Genomic DNA, 20,403 nt, shown 5'->3' with positions numbered 1-20,403 from the left:
AAGTGTAGGCATTGAAGTTCAAAGTTGTTTTGTGCATTATAGTGTGATTGCTGATCTTAGTCTTTTAGAGAAGCCAGTTCCTGGGCTTTTTTTGTAGCAGGAACTCCTTTGCTTATTAGGCCACATCCCCTGATGTAGCCAGTCCTCCAAGAGCTTACAGGGCTCTCAGTACAGGGCCTACTGTAAGCCCTTGGAGGACTGGCTACATCAGGGGTGTGTGGCCTAATATGCAAAGTAGTTCCTGCTACAAAAAAGCCCCTGTCAGCTCAATAAGGCTGAAAGATTATTAGATACACACTCCGCAGACATTGAACTGGGCATTCCCAAGCAGGCTGTAAGGCTTTAAAAAAAAGGTAGTCCCCTGTCCAAGCACCAGTCGTTTTCGACTCTGGGGTGACGTTGCTTTCACAGCGTTTTCACGGTAGACTTTTTAATGGGGTGGTTTGCCATTGCCTTCCCCAGTCATCTACACTTCCCCCCCCCAGCAAGCTGGGGACTCATTTTACCGACCTCGGAAGGATGGAAGGCTGAGTCAACCTTAGGGTGACCATAATGTCTGAAGGCCAGCCAGGGACACGTTGGGGGGGGGGGAGGTAGGGGTGCGCGCGCGCCGCCGGAAACAGGAAGTGACGTCACTTCCGGTGACGTCATGCCACCACAGGAAACAGGAAGTGACATCACTTCCTGTGACATCATTTCCCCGCGTCACCTGCCGGAAATGGGAAGTGACATCACTTCCTGTGCATCATTTCCCCCAAATGACATCATTTCCCCCAAATGCCACTGCCGGAAACAGGAAGTGACTTCACAGCACTTCCTGTGACATCCCCAAAAATCCCCCAAATATCACCGCCGGAAACAATTTTGTTCTGAAATCCTGTATATACTTCATCAGTATATGGGATAAGGCACTTTCTCAACTGTGCTGCATAATGCAGCCTATTTATTTTGTCCTGTTTGCTCTGTTGGCTCTATCTGCGCCACCTTCATCACTTTCGGGGTGTGGATCCCCCAGTGGGGTGCTCTCCCGACTCCCTCCGCCGGCTGTTTCTGATAGCCCTGCGCCCCCTCTTTCATTTGATATGTGTCCCGTGCGGGTGCCACCCTCTGGAGGGCCTCCAGGGACCAGCGGAGGCCGCGGGGAGGCCTTCGCTGGTCGGCGCTGGTCCCGGAAGGCCTTCCAGAGGCTCTGGAAGGCCTTCCGGGACCAGCGCCGGGTGCTCCGCGGCCTCCCCGCGGCCTCCGCTGGTCCCTGGAGGCCCTCCAGAGACTCTGGAGGGCCTCCAGGGACCAGCGGAGGCCGCAGGGAGGCCTTTGCTGGTCGGCGCTGGTCCCGGAAGGCCTTCCAGAGGCTCTGGAAGGCCTTCCGGGACCAGTGCCGGGTGCTCCGCGGCCTCCCTGCGGCCTCCGCTGGTCCCTGGAGGCCCTCCAGAGACTCTGGAGGGCCTCCAGGGACCAGCGGAGGCCGCGGGGAGGCCTTCGCTGGTCGGCGCTGGTCCCGGAAGGCCTTCCAGAGCCTCTGGAAGGCCTTCCGGGACCAGCGCCGGGTGCTCCGCGGCCTCCCCGCGGCCTCCGCTGGTCCCTGGAGGCCATCCAGAGACTCTGGAGGGCCTCCAGGGACCAGCGGAGGCCGCGGGGAGGCCTTCGCTGGTCGGCGCTGGTCCCGGAAGGCCTTCCAGAGGCTCTGGAAGGCCTTCCGGGACCAGCGCCGGGTGCTCCGCGGCGTCCCCGCGGCCTCCGCTGGTCCCTGGAGGCCCTCCAGAGACTCTGGAGGGCCTCCAGGGACCAGCGGAGGCCGCGGGGAGGCCTTCGCTGGTCGGCGCTGGTCCCGGGAGGCCTTCCAGAGGCTCTGGAAGGCCTTCCGGGAGCAGCGCCGGGTGCTCCGCGGCGTCCCCGCGGCCTCCGCTGGTCCCTGGAGGCCCTCCAGAGACTCTGGAGGGCCTCCAGGGACCAGCGGAGGCCGCGGGGAGGCCTTCGCTGGTCGGCGCTGGTCCCGGAAGGCCTTCCAGAGGCTCTGGAAGGCCTTCCGGGACCAGCGCCGGGTGCTCCGCGGCGTCCCCGCAGCCTCCGCTGGTCCCTGGAGGCCCTCCAGAGACTCTGGAGGGCCTCCAGGGACCAGCGGAGGCCGCGGGGAGGCCTTCGCTGGTCGGCGCTGGTCCCGGAAGGCCCTCCAGAGTCTCTGGAAGGCCTTCCGGGACCAGCGCCGGCTGCTCCGTGGCCTCTCCGCGGCCTCCGCTGGTCCCTGGAGGCCCTCCAGAGACTCTGGAGGGCTTCCAGCAACCAGCGGAGGCCGCGGAGAGGCCTCCGCCACCGCTGCCGGCCCCGCGCGCGGGCGGGGAAGGCGGCGAGTGAGGGAGGGAGCGTCCCTGCGCGTGCGCAGGGGCCCTGCGCAGGCGCAGGGACGCTCCCTCCCTCCTTCGCCGCCTTCCCCGCCGGCGCCCGCGGCCCACCGCCTCCAGGGCTGGCTAAACCGGGACCTTTAATGGTCCCGGTATAGGCAGCCCGGGATCCGGGATTGGGTGGCCAGAACCGGGAATGTCCCGGGAGACCGGGACGGTCTGGCCACCCTAGACCTGGAGTTGGCTACCTGAACCAGCTTCTGCTGGGATTGAACTCAGGTCGTGAACAGTAAGGTTGCCTCTCTTTAAATTTCCTTGGAAGTAAGTTCAATTGTGAACCTGTTGGGAATTGCTTCGGAATAGCCTGATCCAGAGATCTTGTTCTGTTCTTCAAAATATTGGTTTCATACATAAGCAATCCCCTGAAACTATGATGGTTGATTAACTACTCCAAACAGAACAATGTGTGCATGCATAAGAAAGCTTATTAAAACTTTGTTGGACTTGAAGGTGCCACTGGGCTCAAACGTCGTTCTCTTGCCTAAGACCAACACAGCTGCCCACGTGGATCAGAATTCCAAACAGTTATCTTTGAGTGGAAGCACATTATTTGTTTAAAAACTGGATTTTGTTTGTTGACTGGATGTCATTGAGTTTTCGCTGGCAAGTTTGGAACGACGACTGTTTGTCAGAGATTTAGCTATGTGCAGGGCATCTCCTACGGCTTCTGTGCCATTAAATCACTGGAGCTGACATACATGGGAGCAATAGAACGGCTCTTCTTGAGATTAAGTAAAGTAATCATAGCCCTTTATACGAAGCACATCCATATTGTTTTAATAAAAAAGAGGCGACAGGGAGGAGGTATCCGCAGGGGGCTACCTCAGGATCAGGAAGCCTGAACTAGCCCCTGCGTACTCTTCAGTTCCCACAAATAGGTACATCCCTACATACGGGAGCATACAGGAAGCTCTACCTTGAACTGTCCAGCTGTCTTCAGCAGTGATGAAAGCACGTGCAGATAATCTTCCCACAGTGATGGGAAAGGGGCAGCGCCTGCTTGTCTGGAGCTTTCACTTACTTATGACTATCTCCAATTCTGGAGTTCTGTAGGAGTTCCATTGTGAGCATGGAGTTTCTTTTCACCTGGATTGCCTCCTCCATTTTTGCAGCTAGGGCAATTCCTCAAGCACATAGAAATACCTTATTTGTTAAAGTGAATGGGACATTAGAGCAAGGGTGTCAAACATGTGGCCTGGGGGCTGAATTAGGCTCCCAGAGGGCTCCTATCAGCCCCCCAAGCAATTGACTGTCCTCTGCTTCCTTCTCCCTCTCTCTTCCTTCTGCATAACAGCTTGCTTAATCACACAGGAGCTACAGAGCAAAGTCTCTATTTTCTCCATTGGCTGAGGCTTCTCCCTTGGGGAGGAAGGGGGGGAGGCAGAGCTTGCTTTGCCAGACTCTCAATCGCACAGCAGAGCTACTGAGCCAAGCCTCTCTTCCTTCTATTGGGTGAGGCTCTTCCCTGTCCTGGCCCCTGGGGAAGGAAGGAAGGAAAGAGCCAGAGCTTCCTTTGCCCCGTTTCCTGGATCCTGTGGGAGAGATACAAAGAAAGCACCTTTAAGACCAAGTGCTAATTTTTAAAGCTTGTTTTATTTCAAGGTGGGGTTTTTTATGTTTGTTTGTGTCCTTTATAAATCTATATCTTTGCTACCTAATCTTAAATAGGAACACATATGGCCTGGCCCAACATGGCTCGGCCCAAGAAGGTCTCATTTATGTCAGATTTGGCCTTCATAACAAATAAGTTCCACACCCCTGCATTAGAGTTTTCCCATACTCCAGAGAAACTGCTGATTTAGGAGTTCATAGGCTTATGATGTAACCCCTTCTTCTTTTCTTTCTAAGTCATGGAAAGCTGAAAAACTGAGGATTCTTGTGTCCCTCAATATATGCAGCTATCTGCTTTTATGATATAACCACATTTAAAATAAGGCATTTCCTTTCTCTAATACCACTGGATAGCCGTCGGGTTTGTTGCCTATTTTGTTTTTTATGAATGAGAATCTTGTCATGATCGTTTGCCTTTAGGGAAACAAAAGAATTGAGTTTCCTTCCCGATTAGCTTCTTTCGCTTTTTAACTTTCCCCCTCGGTTCTTCCCCACTGTGTAGATCTTGCTTATGCGGCTTCATTTGGTAAGATTTAAGGTGTTTTAATTTACGTATGTATATTTTGAGCAGGACTTGCATTAAAAATAATTGCCCACGTTTAACTTTGAGCATAGTTTTTAAGTGCGTTTCCAAACAAGACCGGCCTGGCCTCCAACCGCAAAGATGTGACAAATGTAAATTTATATTTCCATAATAAAAAAAAGATATAGCAAACACTGTAATTTACATATCTTTCCTGAAATATTGCATACTGGCTTTGTCAGTGCTGGTAAGTCCATTTCAAGGATGTCGCCCTTAGTCCATTAGTTTGGATAATGAGCCCTATAAAGTACATTTATAACTGGTGGCACTTGGCAAGGAAGATGGATTCTAATTTTCATCCTTTTATCTAGACACATTGAAGAAGGTCAATGGAGGGTTCTGTATGATTCATTGTCCCAACACATATCAGATGACGGAGACCCGATAATGTCATTGCATAAGTGTGTTCCTGATTTGATTGTGTCACTTGAAGGAATTCTTCTGCTGATCATCCCCTTTTCTGAAGTTGAAGTACAAACAGATATTAAAAGAGCCACACGGGCTCTGTCTGCTGGTTTTTTGGGGTTAAAAGGCTTATCGAATATCTGACCTGTTAGCCAGTGCTAAGCAGCAGCGAGAAAGCAAAATAAAGAGCGGTCGGTTTGCTCATTCACTGTCTTCGGAGGACTGCACTATGGCATTTCATTAACCTTCCTTCCCCACCCCTACCCCCCCATTCCTGCAACAGAGTGCTTCAGGAGTTTGGGCCGGGGGGGGGGGAATTGTTTAATAAACAATAGGAAAAGGTTATAGTTAGATATGAGCCGTGCCAGCTGGCTAGGCTCATTCATTAGCACCATTTAAAGGAGGAAATTGAGAGTGAAAGCAGTTCAACTCACATTCAAGGATATTTTTGTGTGTTTGCATGCCTGGAAGTCATGGTTTACTTTTGGTGACGCTTAGTGGGACTTGGACATTCAGAGAAATGGCCTGATATTTCCTGCCTCTGTGTCACGGCTCTGGTATTCTACGGAGTTCTCCCATCAAAGTACTTGCCAGGGTCAGCTCTGCTTAGATTCCAAGATCTGACAAGATTGGGCTTGCCTGAGCTATCCAGGTCAAGGGTAAAGGAGAACTTTTTTTTTAAAGTTGTGAGAAAAATAGACATCCTGTGTGTGTGACCAGTCTCAGTTTGTTTGTTTGTTTGTTTTGTAGGTTTATATTCCGCCCTTTCCCGTAAACGGGCTCAGGGCAGATCACAACATAATTTAAGCAACAATACAAACCCACAAATCGAGACTAAAAACAATGCAATAAAATGAACAAAATCAGAAACAATAATTAAATTACATCACAGGGGGGAAGGGCACGTTTTACAGAATTTGATGAAGAATAATTAGCTTATTCTGCTAGGCAGATTGTGGCAGAAACATGGGGCTGTTTCTGAAAACAATTTCCAGCATATCGCATTCGCTTCTTGTTCCCTTAGTAACATAATATGCAATTTTCCCTTTCCCTCCCCATGCATTGGCTTGGCAGTGGCAGGCCAGGTGGGAATGTACCACATGATAACATCAGAATTAGGGATGTTATCAGATTTTTAAACACTATTTTGGTTGGAAATTCCCACTTTCTAACATAGGTTTTCTGCGCTTGGGGGATGAAACTTTGGTAGTATTACTCCCCCCCCCCCCGCCCTTACTAATGAAACTCAATAGAATTTATCACCTTGAAAATTGCAAAAATAAAAAGAAACAAAAAGGGCATGTTTTTACAAACCGAGGAACCAGAGGGCGAGCCGTGATGTAGTTTTTATGGAGGATGGTGGATGAATCGATACTGCGGAAACCCAAGTGGGTTCTAGAGAACTTAAAAATAGTTCCTGTGGTCTTGGTGACTGGGCAACAGAATGGCAAGTGACACTGCATTAAATGTAAAATTATGCATACCGGGACAGAGCGCCTTATTTTACATTCACACTGATAGGCACTAAACTGACTAACTTGAGTTTATGCTGGGAGAAATGTTTTCGATCAAATTAAACATTGGTTTGGATTTTGAAATTCTACAGGCAGTGCAGGTTGATAAACGAGTTGCTATTCCTTCCCCCGCCCCTTTTAGAAAATTCCCAGCTGAGACCAGGGTGGAAGAGGTTTCGCCCATCATTGTTATTTCCTCTCGTACTGCCATTCTGTCTCAGGTCATACGGGGAATGTTGCATGTGATACTGTGCCTAGGGCATCTCATAAATTGCCCTTTGAGACAAGGCCTATGTGTCCAGTGACTCAGTTGCCACTACCTAGCATCCCAGCATTGCCCTGACCTGGATAGCCAGGCCTAGCCCATTCTCATCAGCTCTCAGAAGCTAAGCAGGGTCAGCCCTGGCTAGTATTTGGATGGGAGACCTCCAAGGAATACCAGGGTCATGACACGGAGGCAGGCCTTGGCAAAGCACCTCTGAGCGTCTCTTGCCTTGAAAACCCTGTGAGGGTCTCCGTAAGCGTGCTGCAGTTTGAGGACACTTTCCGCAATCCGTACCGTAGCAAAACGAAGCTAGCATCGCTTAACACCTGAGAAAGAGGCAGCAGTAAGGCAAAATGGTTTGAATCGCACAACTGGAATTAAATCAGTTGTCTCTTGTCTAATTAACTTTATGGTATCTATTTTGTAATGATTTCTTGACTGTTCTAATAGCATTTTAACACGTTTCAGCGTATCAAAGTTAAATGCCCGGCATAACAATTACGAGGCTCCAAATGTTATTTCATACTACGTTAACAGTTGTAACCAAAGGAAAGAAATCAGTTTTCAAGAACCTTCTTTTAAAAAACAAAAAAGCCCCCAAGGATTCTAAGCGCTAGACAGGTGGTGCATTTTTGTCATTTTGCCTGGTTCTTCTTGCATATGTGTGACAATAAAATGACCCTTCTCCTCTTGCTTTGGTGTTCTTTTTCCCACAGGTGTAAAGCAATCATAGATCATTTTGGTCAGAGGATAAATGCCAACTATTTTGTTGTGGAAGACAGTTACCTTTCAGAGGAGACATGGAGGAACGTGTGCTACAGGTAAATATCAAGGCAAGACGAAAGAGTTATTCATATAGGGCAGGGGTGGCCAAGCCTGCTTAATGGCACATAGAATAATTGTCAGATGTTTGAGAGCCACAAGACAGGAAGGAAGGAAGGCAAACAGATGGGGAAGGGGGGGGGGAAGCAACTTCAAATGCATTCTCCAAGCCACCAGCTGGCTTGGCTTGGAGAAGTGAAATAAAGACACGGGTGCCTTTTCCAAACTGGCCAAAAGGGTGGTGAGGGCTTTGAGAGCCACAAAATATGTGTGAAAGAGCCACACGTGGCTCCTGAGCCACAGTTTGGCTACCCCTGATTTAGGGCATTTCTCTCCTGCCTGCCTTCCATGGATCTCAAAGTGGCATACGCAGAGTTGTGGGGTGGTTTGCCATCCTGGCATATATCAGACTAGATTTTGCTTCAGGAAGGCTGGAGCATCATACATCTTCAGACTAGATCCTGGGCTCTACTAATTGTTTCCCCGTGTGGGCTGCTTTGCACTGTCCCTCCCCACTCAGTAAGTCAGCGCATTGACGGGTCATCTGCCCAGGGTTGTTGTGTATCAAGAATTAATGTATGTGGTCTGATTCAGTATAAGGCAGTCTGATGCAATGGTCAGATCCAGTATAAGGCATCTTAGTGTGTGTGCTCACAATTAGGGGCTGGATATTGCTTAAAAATAAATGTTTGTAGGAAGCCTTTTGCATAATGAAATCTCCTCTGATTCTTCAAAAATACTTACGCAAGCAGGCCATTTGTCATCTCCAGGTTGAATTTGCGTTTGGATGCATAAAGGTATGCTTGGATCCATGTAGAAAACAGATTCTCTTCAGCTTAGGGTAGGGGAAGGGGACATCATTCTTTGTGAGGACGTAATGACTAGTGAATGCCCACTCTTTTCAACTCAAGGTCTAATAGTGGTCACTTTACTCTCCCTTGTGTTCCTGTAACTTCAAGCTTGCCACCCCAAGCAGCGCTGGTACTTTTAGTGGCAATAGGACACTACATTCGCCTTTATCGTACTGGTGTTTCTTATAGCTTTGGTGCCCTTGATCTCACACTGTGCAAACTTATACAGAAACCTGGAGGAGAGACTTAGATGTTTATAGAAAGTGCATTGAATCAAACAGTCCTACATTCACACTCCTTTCTGCCCGCCCACCGGCTGTACTTCATTTATGCCATTAACCTTTGCTGAGGCAATCATCAGCCAGTTAATGGCTATTTAAGACCAATAAAAATGGTCTTAGCACTATAGCAGGTCACCCCAGTGGTCAGTCTGGTCCAGTTTTTCTCTCTCACAATAGCCAATACTGGATGCTTCAGAAGGCATATCGTCAAAATAAGGTAATTAGAGAAGAGACCATCTTCCCTCAGCTTCTTATCTCCGTTTATGGGAAATTCAGTCACTGCTAGGACCTAGAGTACCCCCCCCCCACCCCATCTTTGCAGACCTTTTGAAAACATGAAGCAGGAGGACGTTTCCCTGTTTCTGAGGTAACATACAAGTGTAGGAGTTGCAGCTGGCTCCATAGACTTGAATAAGTGTTCAATTTTGTATAGTCTGCAAATCTGGTGTGATTGCTTCATCCTGTTCACAAAGGACCAGATCCACTCTTACCCCTTCAGAATTTCTGTTTTCAGTTTGTCACTTTCCCTTGTCTTACTAATTTTCGCCACATGCAATAATTGCCCATCCTACAGGTTTTTCAAGGGCCTTTTTAATACAGATAGTGTGAGACTAGGTTGAAAGCTGTGCAGAAGGCTGGGTATATAATGTCTGCCATGCTTTCCCCTTGCTTATTTCTGGAAAGGAAACCTGGCCCCACTTGATGTGTCCTTTAAGTATGTTAAAACGAATGCTGTATGTTAAAATTAAAAATGGGGTGGGTGTTGGCATGCCTCATGGCATGTCAGTGACCACCCTATTTTAATTTTAACATACCTACAAATTGAGTTCCAAAGCAACGGTAATGGAAGAAGATGACTGCAGATTTATACCCCACCCTTCTCTCTGAATCAGAGACTCAGAGCAGCTTATAATATGTTCTCCCCCCCACAACAGACACCCTGTTAGGTGGGTGAGGCTGAGAGGGCTCTCACAGCAGCTACCCTTTCAAGAACAACAACTGCGATAGCTATGGCTAACCCAAGGTCATTCCAGCAGCTGCAAGTGGAGGAGTGAGGAATCAAACCTGGGAGGAGTCCGCACACTTAACCACTACACCAAACTGGCTCTCTTGTGGCCTAATGTAATGCCTTGTATTAGTTTTGGCTGGTTTGAGTAAGGGTGTCACCCCAGTGTACCTTTTTTTCTTCATGGACCGCTAAGGCTATCTGCAGTTTCTATCTGCAGCTTTACAAATGCATTAGGTTCACCGGTGCCTCTGCAAGGCAGTGATGTTTACCCTTTTATCTTTCACGCTGTTGTTTCCCATCTAGGATTCACTTGTATATTACCTCTAATGGTTTTATCTGTATTGTAACAGTTTTATGCAGTCATTCAGGTTCCTAATTGATTCGTAGCTAGGATGCTGACTGTTCTTAGTTGTTTTTGTTTTGCTTTCATAGCTTGTGCTTTTTTGTGTTTCTTTTAATCACAATGTGCTTTATTGTTTTAGGTTACTGTTGACTAACTTAGGATGTTGATCTATTGAGATGATATCTATGCAGTCTATCCATGGAGCCTGCTCCTGGGGGCTTTTGTGATTTTGTAATCTGTCCTGAGTGCTCTTGTGACAGAAACAGGGGATAGAAAATTTCTACAGTCAATGAATGATGGCTATTGTTGCAGCAGTTTTCCCTCCTTACCTGTGTAGATGGGCTGTGGTATTAAAGTGAGTGGTTTTATCTCCCTCTGTAAGGTATGGAGTGTGCTCATTGTGATCACCTAAATTTGAAGCCGGGGCAGAATTGCTTTGAGTCCACAGGCTCTTGCACCTCGCAATCAGGGCCGCATTGTGACTCTCATGGGCCCCTCCTACTACAATAATATCAATATTTTAAAAAATTGATATAACTTTAAATACATCAACATTTTAATTGTTTTGTGATTTAGGCAAAATTTAATAACTTTGTGATTCCAAATCATTTATTTTTTTTGTCTGATGTTAGAAATGGCCATGCCTGTGACGGCCAGGACCTAAGCGGCTGGCTTGGGAATGCTCGGGGAGATTTTTTTTTTTTTTTGCTTCCTGGTCTCCTTATCTCAGTGGTCCCGTGGCACAGAGTGGTAAAGCAGCAGTACTGCAGTACTGTGGTCTGAACTCTCTGCTCACGACCTGAGTTCGATTCTGGCGGAAGCTGGATTCAGGTAGTCAGCCCAAGGTTGACTTAGCCTTCCATCCTTCCAAGGTTGGTAAAATGAGTACCCAGCTTGCCTGGGGGGAAAGTGTAGATGACTGGGGAAGGCAATGGCAAACCACCCTGTAAAAATGCCGTGAAAACGTTGTGAAAACAACATCACCCCAGAGTCGGAAACGACTGGTTCTTCCACAGGGGACCTTTCCTTTTCCTCCTTATCTCAGCCTGCTTGTCAGATGATCACCTTTGTTCCAAAAGCAGCAATGATGTGGGCATGAAGAGTTTGAGAAATGCCAGCCTACTGGTTGAGCAAAAATTGGCAGCTCCAGTAATTTGGGTGATGGCTGTTGAATGTATTGCTGGACAGCAGCGTTGCAGAGGAGCACTGTCTGTGAAACAATTTGTTGTTAGGGTGATTCTATGACCAGTGAAGCAAATATTTATGTAGAGAGCCAAATCTGTTCATTATCGTTTGATAGATATTAAGAGCCAGCCCGTGCTCCCTTTTTATACGCGCCAGCTCAAGTCGCAGTCAATTTCTTAATGAAGTTGGCCATATGCAAATATGTCATTAGCAGTGTGCCAACTGCTTTCTCCCCATGTGTTATATCTGCAAAAGGCTGGATCTATATGTTTCTTCTCTCTCTCTCTCTCTCTCTCTCCCCCTCTTTCTCTCCCCCCCCCCCGCTCCCCACTATTTGGTGATGGGCCATAACTGCTTTATTCAATTACAGGCAGATCTCCCGAGCAGTTCTCATTACCGATCGATCAATACTGAAGACCGATTCAGATCAGCAGGTTAGCCCACATATTCAATATAAGTAACCCTTCTCCCCCCCCCCCCCCCGCACATATAGTTACCCATGACTATGTTTGAGAGAACAGAAACAATTTTCCGTTAGTTATTTTTTTCATTGAGTGTAAATTTGGATTGTTCTTTTGTGAACCTTTTGACCAGGCAACAGAATGCTCAGGCAGTCAGAACAAGAAGGGACCAATGAAGAGAGGAGATAAATAGCTGGTCAATGAAACACATTCTCTTTTGTGATTTGCCTGCATCTCCGGTGCCAGGACTGCCAGCAACCATCTCTCAGGGCCAAACCAAGCATAATTCTGGAGTTCTGTAACCTAAACTCCCCGTGCCTGATATGACTAAAAAAGCAACCCTGGTCTAGTGTTTATCTTTTCCCAGTGAGCCTTAAATCAGCCTGGGACAGGGCCGTAGCCAGGATTTCATGTTTGGTGGGGTCCTCAGCAGCATTTTTCTGTTTGGGGGGCCCAGGGGGTCACCTGGTTTGCCCCTAAACATTTTCTCAAGTAAAGCTACATCCCCACCCCCCATTTGTCTAACTCAGTAAACCTTCCAGCTGGCTGCAAGTAGGCTTCTCTCTCCCCAAACCTGTGCCAATTTGAAGCCTTTACAGTACCAATGCTGCACTTGTTCAGAGCGGTGGCAAGTGTTGGTGAGCAAAGGGGGCAGATTGGAGGCCCCGAATGGAGGGGCCATATAGATGCAAGTGGAGGTTGATTGGAGTGGCTAGCCCCCCCCCCCCCCCAGACCCCACTGTATCTACGGGCCTGACCTGGGGTGGAGTCATTTTTAAATTGGAAAATAGTGTGGAAAGAAGGAACAATCAGCCCCCCACCACTCCAGTGCTAGTCTCTTCCACAATGTCCCTGGGAGAGCATTGCACTCCTTAGACAACAACTTGCTGGTGGTCCCTGGCCCTAAAAGACATCCATCTGTCCTCAACCAGGGCTCTAGGGCCCCTTCAGCCCAACCTGGTGCCCAACTCTTTGCCAAATACCATCCAGGCCCCGTGTGATCTGATGCAACTCCTCTGGGCCTACAAGGCAGAGATGAACTGCCAGGCTTTTGGTTGAGGACACGATGGTTTTCATCTGGCTGGCACCCTCCTCCGCTAATTACATCTATTTTGCCCTCTTCCCCCCCGCCCCTTCCCGCGAATGTAGCCCAGCAGTAGGGACTGGGACTATTTAGCATCATCGGATTGTTAAAATGTTCTGCAAATTGATTTTAATCAGTTCTGTTCTGTTGTGATTTTATATATGTTGTACATCGCGCAGAGCCCTGCAGTAACAGGGATTGGATTATTTATAAATACAACAGATAAATAATATAGTTCCCTGTGACGCACGCCAGCTCACATCTCAGGAGCAGGGCCAATCCTAGACTATCTGACACCCTAGGCAAGGCTAACTTCTGGCGCACCCCCCCCCCCCTGCACTGATAATGTCACCAAGTCACATGGGGGGCACCCACTCTGCCCCCCTGAAGGCCAGCGCCCTAGACAATCACCTAGTTTGCCTAGTGGCCGGGCTGGCCCTGCTCAGGATGTTTATGTTTAATTCGATTTAAGTTTAATTCGATTTATACCCTGCCCTCCCCGCCGAGGGTAACTGTGCAGTCCTAAACAAAGCTATGCCCTTCTAAGCCCAGTGGCTTCATCGAGTTTAGAAGAGCTGTAGCTCTGGTTAGAATTGTACTTAAGACTCCAGCATCACATGCTGCTAGAGTACATTTTCCTTGCATGCAACATTTCCATTTCTGTATCCTTTCAGATCCCATATGTAATACTGAGCCTGGCCGCTGTGAGGGTTGATAGATCCAGAGAGGGAGGGCAGGTTCAGAGGGGCGGTATTCTTCTGCAGACCTAAAGGAGCCCCCGCCCCCAACTTTTCGTGAAAATGAGAAAACTCCCTTGAAATGGAGTGAGGTTTAAATCCTCAAAGCAGAGACATGTTGTCTGAGAAGGAGGAGGAGCCAGTTAAAGCTGCTGGAGCTGCTGCTGCTGACGCCAGCCCTTCAGGCAGGTGGGCAGGCAGGGGAGGCGGCCTGGGGGCAGTGGCCAGCTCCACCACTGCCACATTCTATTCTGTGGGCAGGAATGGAGGATAAGGAGCTCCGCCCACCACCCTCCTCTACCAGGAAGGCAGCAGCTCCAGCAAAATCCTCCAAAACAGGAGAGAGGAGGCCCACCAAGTGCAGAGAAGGGGGAGCCGTATAGGCAGAGGGAGTGGTAGTACAGATGGGTAGAGGAAGTGGGAAGAGCAGGAACTGCTGCCACCACCACCCCCCCCCACCCCTGCTGCCACTTTCTGCAGGGGAGCAGATTGGAAGGCAGGCAGAGTGGAAGGGAGCAGATGGGTGAGATCCCCCCTCCCAAGTCTCACTAGTCTCCTCCTGTATAACTAAAACCATGTGCTGTGACAGAAAGCAGATGGACGAATATGTGAAGGGCACATAACTTCATACCTGTATGCGAAGCAGATAGCAGCAGTCCTCCAATCCAGTTTTACCATCTGAGTATTTGGATGCCGTTGCCTCACGATCAGTCCTCCGCTTGACTGTAGCAAGCCTGTCTTTTGTTTGTGGAGAGTTTTTCAGGTGACCTGTTCTCTCTCCTTCCTAGGTTTCCATTTTGACTGTCCCACCCCTAGACCCAGGCCAGCCAACAGTTTGCGTCATTGAGCTATGTTCCTCGGCCAGGACATGCATGAAAGATACATGTGAGTAGACAGTGTTTTGACTTTGCTCTTCTTGCTGTTTGTTTGGTTGTTTTTTTGTTCTTTAAGTAAGACGGTGTTTTGTTCTTGTCTTCCTCGGTTGAAGTGACCTGGTCTCACTTCTGCCAAACCTCCTTGGATAGCTGAGTGCTCTTCCTAGGAAGGTTACAGTAGCCAGCAGGGTTCCCTCTAAGCTGAGTTAGTGTGAGCTAGCTCACAATTTTTTAGCCTCCAGCTCACACATTTTTGTCTCAGCTCAGGAAAAATGGCTCCAGAGCAAACTAATTTATGCAGCAGCTCACAACTTTCATGCCAGTAGCTCACAAAGTAGAATTTTTGCTCACAAGACTCCGCAGCTTAGAGGGAACATTGGTAGCCAGTAGACAAAAGTCCATCTATCTAATCGACCATCCTGTTTCCTGCAGTGGACAACGAAGAGGAGCCCCCTGCGTGCATCTGTGGTAAACGCTCAGAATTGTTACCAGCTTGAGGGGTAGTCAATAGTTTTCAGTAATAGCTATTTGTCATGTTTACATTAGCATGAACAGCAGGATGCTGGACCTTTTAAACCAGGGGTGTCAAACTCATTTGTTATGAGGACCGGAACCTACATAAATGAGACTTTATTGGGCTGGGCCATGTTGGACTTGGGCCCATGTGTGTACTTATTTAGGATTAGGTAGCAGAGATATAACCATTATAAAGGACACAGACAAACATAATTAAAGGTTCTTTTTTTAAAAAAATTAAAGAAAACATGCTTAAAACACTAGCACTCATTGCTCTTAAAGGTGCTTTCTTTGTTTCTCTCCCGTGTGATTCAGGGAACTGGGCAAAGGAAGCCCTGGCTTTTTCCTTCCTTCCCCAGGGAACGGGGAGGAGGGGTAGAAGCCTCAGCCAATAGAAGGAAGAGAGGCTTGGCTCAGTAGATCTGTTGTGCAATTGAGAGAGCCTGAAAAAGCAAGCTGTTCCTCCCCCCCTTCCTCCCTAAGGGAGGAGCCTCAGCCAATGAAGAAAATAGAGGCTTTGCTCTGTAGCTCCTGTGCAATTGAGCAAGCCTTACAAAGCAAGCTATTATGCAGAAGGAAGCAAGAGAGAAGGAGAAGGAAGCAGATGACAGCCAGATGCTCCGGGGCCTGATAGGAGCCCTCCGAGGGCCTGATTCAGCCCCTGGGCCATATATTTGACACTCCTGTTTTAAACAGCCCAAGTGCAAGGTGAATAGCCCATCAGGGTCTGCTCAGCACAGAACCAGCCTGCAGAGTCAAAGGGCACAGACCTGTGTGTTACCTTCCTGCCACATCACTTCTAGCCTTGGCATTGACACAGGAGAAGGCTGCAGGTGAACCTACTCTGTTGCCTTTTGTTTTTTTCCTGGCTGCTCTGTTGATAGAGGTTTATAAAATTATGCATGGGGTAGAGAAAGTAGACTGAAAGAATATTTTTCTTCCCCTTCCAAAATGCTGGAACTTGAGGCCATCCAATTAAGTTGTTAGACTGTTGATTCAGGATGAACCAGAGGAAATGCTTCCTTACACAAGGAGTGATTTAAAATGTGGAATATGCTGCCAGGAATGTAGCAATGGCTACAGGCAGAGATGGCTTTAAGAGGCGATTAGACAGATTCATGGAGGAGAGGCTGGTGTCAGCCTCTTGGTGGCTGTCAATGGAAACCTCCACATTCAGAGGCAGTAAACCTCTGATCCCCGTGCCTGGAGGCAACATCAAGGGAAGGCCTTGGCTTCTATTCACTGTTGTTGGCCCTCCTGAGTAACTACTTGGCCACTGAGTAAGACAGAATGCTGAACTGAACGGACTGTTGGTCTGATCCAGCAGGGCTCTTCTAATGTTGGTTTGTTCATGACCCGTCAGCAACCATTGAGATTTTTTCTATCAAGTTAAAAGGTCATTCTGCCCCTGAACAAGAAGAGCAGGTGCAAGCCTTTCAGATATTCAGGAGATACATATATGTCACACTCTGTGGCCCACAGGACTGAAGCCCCAGCCTCGTATCTATCCAGTCCTGTTATCTGTTTTAATTACGGCCGTTACAAAATGCGGTAGCCGTAAAGGAGATCGTACGGATGTTTTCATCGGAATGACTTCAAGGAAATGGGATCTTGTCAATATAGCAATAAAGTTTTGATGATTTCTGCAAAAGGTTTTTAAATGTGTATAGTACATATTGTATAGATTGGCAACAACCTTTCGGAAAAGAGGTTAGTGGCATTTTCCACTAAGATCCCACTTCTTCTTTTTATGAGGTTTTACGATTCGGTTATTGCATTGAAATATGGATTTTGAAATTTGGGACAAATACTTTGATGGCAGCGTAATCTCATACCCATCTGCCTTTTCCTTACCAACTCAGCATTTACCATCAAAGTTCTAGTCTCAATGTGACTAAGAAGAACTAGGAGTACAGCTGATGTCCAGATTCATATGAACATATGAAGCTGCCTTCTACTCAATCAGACCCTCGGTCCATCAAAGTCAGTATTTACTCAGACTGGCAGCGGCTCTCCAGGGTCTCAAGCTGCGGTTTTTCACGCCTATTTGCCTGGACCATTTTTAGTTGGAGATGCCAGGGATTGAACCTGGGACCTTCTACTTACCAAGCAGACGCTCTACCACTGAGCCACTGTCCTCTTCCATGAGCTGCTTTGTTGGCAACTACCCGTATTTTTTCGGTCCATTGGACGCTCCGGACCATTAGACGCAGGTGCCTGGCTGGGAGACAAGCAGCGAGATCGCTCCCTCCGCCCCCACCGCAAACCCAGCACTTCGCAGGGAGCGATCTCGCCACTTGTCTCCCACCCAGGCACGCAGGCGCCAGCGTGCTTCCCTCGTGCCTGCATGCCTGGCTGGGAGACAAGCGGCAAGATCGCTCCCTGCAAAGTGCTGGGTTTGCGATGGGGGCGGAGGGAGCGATCTCATCGCTTGTCTCCCAGCCAGGCACGCAAGCGCGGCGTGCTTCCCCCGCGCCTGCGTGCCTGGCTGGGAGACAAGCGGCGAGATCTCTCCCTCCGCCCCCATCACAAACCCAGCACTTCGCAGGGAGCAATCTCGCTGCTTGTCTCCCAGCCAGGCACGCAAGTGCGGCGTGCTTCCCCCGCGCCTGCGTGCCTGGCTGGGAGATAAGCAGCGAGATCGCTCCCTGCGAAGTGCTGGGTTTGCAATGGGGGCGGAGGGAGCGATCTCGCCGCTTGTCTCCCAGCCAGGCACGGAGAAAGCACGCTGCCCCCTCCACAACCAGCGCTCACAAAGCGCTGGGTTTGCGGAGGGGGCGGGTGCTTTCCCCGTGCCTGTCTGCCTGGCTTCAGCTGCTGCTTACAGCAAGCGCCAGGATCGCTCCCTCCGCCCTCCGATCCCAGCGCTTGCTATAAGCAACAGCTGAAGCCAGGCACAGAGGAAGCACCCGCCCCCTCCGCAAACCCAGCGCTTCGCGAGCGCCGGCTGTGGAGAGGGCGGCGCGCTTTCTCCCTGCCTGTTTGCATGGCTTCAGCGCTGATGCTTAAAGCAAGCGCTGGGATCGGAGGGTGGAGGGAGCGATCCTGGCGCTTGCTGTAAGCGTCAGAGCTGGAGCCAGGCTGGCAGGCGCGGGGAAGCGCCGGGATGGAGGCAGCGGATCGCCCCCCCCCCAGAGGAAGGTACGTACGGTACCTTCGCTCCATAAGACGCACACACTTTCCCCCCCACTTTTTTTGGGGGGGGAAAGTGCATCTTATGGTGCAAAAAATACGGTACCTGTGCAAGAATAAATGAAACAATTCTGTTTGGGGCCGCATCACAAAAGCATGTGCATTGAGAACACAGACACAAAGGCATTCCACTAATGAAACTGCACAAGCGACAGTTGTCACAGAAATGCCACATGTCTTGCAACCACTGATGGTTTCTTTGGGTGACGCGCAAATATTGAGTGATTCTGCACTGTGACAAGCAGAATGCTGTAGCTTGTACAGATATTGTCCGTTAAGCAATTTTGCTTTCATTTGTTTAAAAATGCAAAACTTATCTTGCTTCTGGTGCTCTCAGGGAGGCTCAGAGAGGGCTTTTGAGTTCCCTTTCCCCGTCCAGTCAGAATCCTACCTAGTGTCACAGCTGGGGCCGGGTCAGGTAAAGTCCAGGGGCAGTCCGAGGTCTGTAGCCAGTAAGCAGGAGGGTCCGAGGTGCCAAATCCGAATCACTGTACAAGTATCGCAGGTCCGAGGTCCAGAAGCCAAGGTCAGGGAGTCCAGAAGCCAAGGTCAGGGAGTCCAGAAACCAAAGTCAAGCCAGAGTGGATGCTAGAACGTCAGGGAGATGACTAGTTGCTTCCACAAAGTCTCCTCCCAAAGCCTACAGCTATATAGCCCTCTGCTGACTGTTGCCCATTTGGGCTAATTGCTGGCTCAGAGAGGCAGCCAGGATCCTGTTGCAACTCAAGCATCCTTGCTCTTAGAATGGCCAGAATCCTCTCAAAACTCAGGGCTCAGGGAGCGTCTTGCTTGTGAGCGTGCCGCCCTCCTCCGATCCCTGAGGTCCTGACGGAGGCGGTCACGCACACGCGCCACCCGAGAGGGCGAGGCAGGGGGGCTGGGTTCTTCTCCAGCAGGAGGCAGGGGCACTGGTGCAGGTGGCACAGTTTCTTCTGCAGGCTCAATTTCCTCTGCAGGGTCCCCAGCACCCATGACACCTAGTCCAACTTTGCCTACAGTGACCACACATTTGCCTGCTGTTTGTGCAGCCGTAAGGGCTAGAAGCTTGCTTTTACAAAGGAAATTAAAGGTTTTGCACCAGTTTCTGCATTTGTGCAGATTGTGGCGTATGCATACCCATGGACAAGTTTGATGCAGCTAGTGAGCGGGAACACTACTTGCCATTCCATGTTCAGATTTCGATCGCTCCCTGTGTTTTAGTTAAATGTTACCAGCAAAACCAGGCTGAACAGGCTGTATTATTGAACTCGTGCCTACGTTTTCTCCTCGATGGGACTGGTGTTCCCTTTCCCCACTTTTACTAGCTTTGTTCTCTGATGCCTGCCACAGAAAAGTCAGGACTTCCGTAGTCTGAGAAGTGGCTGCTCTCCATCGCTACCGACATGTTTCAGAGCGCGTTGTGTTTGTTATTAAAAAAAATCACTTTCATAAGCTTTGTAAAAAGCTATAATTATGCATTTACACTTCAGGTCAATTGGACTGCTAATGCTTGTTCATTAAAATGACAGATGGTTATCTGCAGTTTTTAAACTCTATTATAAAACACCACAGGAAGCCCCAGTCTGGAAAGCTTTAATGCTCTGCTTTTTACTAGTGAATGAGCATACAGCTGTATTGCCAAATGGAGAGGAAACCCCTATCACGTCCCGGTGTCCTGTTTGCCCCATCCAGTTATATCTGCTTTCAGACACTTTTTAAAAAGTTTTCTGGTAACATTTATGGATTAGGTCTTAATCCTCACACTACTGTATACATGTGAGGGAAGAAGTGGGAAGACCCTACTAGGTAGCAGCAGCTGAATAAAGTCCAACTGGCTTTGATCTCCTTTTTGCCTACAGGTATTTAAGGCCTGGGCATGAAGCCTTATAAATACCTGTCTAGGGGTGTGAGTCCAAGGGCAGAAGTCAAAGGGCTCTTGTCCCTTGGCGCATAGCCAGAGCGTGAGAGTCAAGAGCAGAGGTGGCAAAACTTGCATAATGTAAGAGTCACACAGAATAAACATCAGAGGTTTGAGAGTCACAAGGCATGAATGTTGGAGGAAGGAAGGAAGGAAGGAAGGAAGGAAGGAAGGAAGGAAGGAAGGAAGGAAGGAAGGAAGGAAGGAAGGAAGGAAGGAAGACAAATAGGTGAGGGAGGGAGGAGAGAGGGAGAGGTGGAAGGAAAGCAACTTTAACTTTGAATGCATTCTCCAAGCTGCCAGCTGGCTTGACTTGGAGAAGTGATTTAGAAAGACAAATGCCTTCTTCAAGCCAGCCAATGGGGCACTGGGG

The 20,403-nt window shown here is 48.9% G+C and overlaps 1 protein-coding gene across 1 annotated transcript in view; it reads left to right on the top strand.

Moving 5' to 3' along the window:
* Window positions 1–20,403, top strand: part of CHM (CHM Rab escort protein) — a 111,970-nt gene that overhangs the window by 74,905 nt on the left and 16,662 nt on the right. The window contains exons 10-12 of the mRNA XM_060249939.1: window positions 7,494–7,598; window positions 11,639–11,702; window positions 14,339–14,435. Coding sequence (XP_060105922.1) covers window positions 7,494–7,598; window positions 11,639–11,702; window positions 14,339–14,435 — 266 coding nt within the window. The remainder of the gene's footprint in view (window positions 1–7,493; window positions 7,599–11,638; window positions 11,703–14,338; window positions 14,436–20,403) is intronic.

This window comes from Heteronotia binoei, chromosome 11, assembly GCF_032191835.1.
Source record: "Heteronotia binoei isolate CCM8104 ecotype False Entrance Well chromosome 11, APGP_CSIRO_Hbin_v1, whole genome shotgun sequence".
In the NCBI taxonomy this organism is placed as follows: Eukaryota; Metazoa; Chordata; class Lepidosauria; order Squamata; family Gekkonidae; genus Heteronotia; species Heteronotia binoei.
The sequence above is the reverse complement of the archived record's forward strand: the minus strand, read 5'-3'. Positions and strand labels throughout refer to the sequence as shown.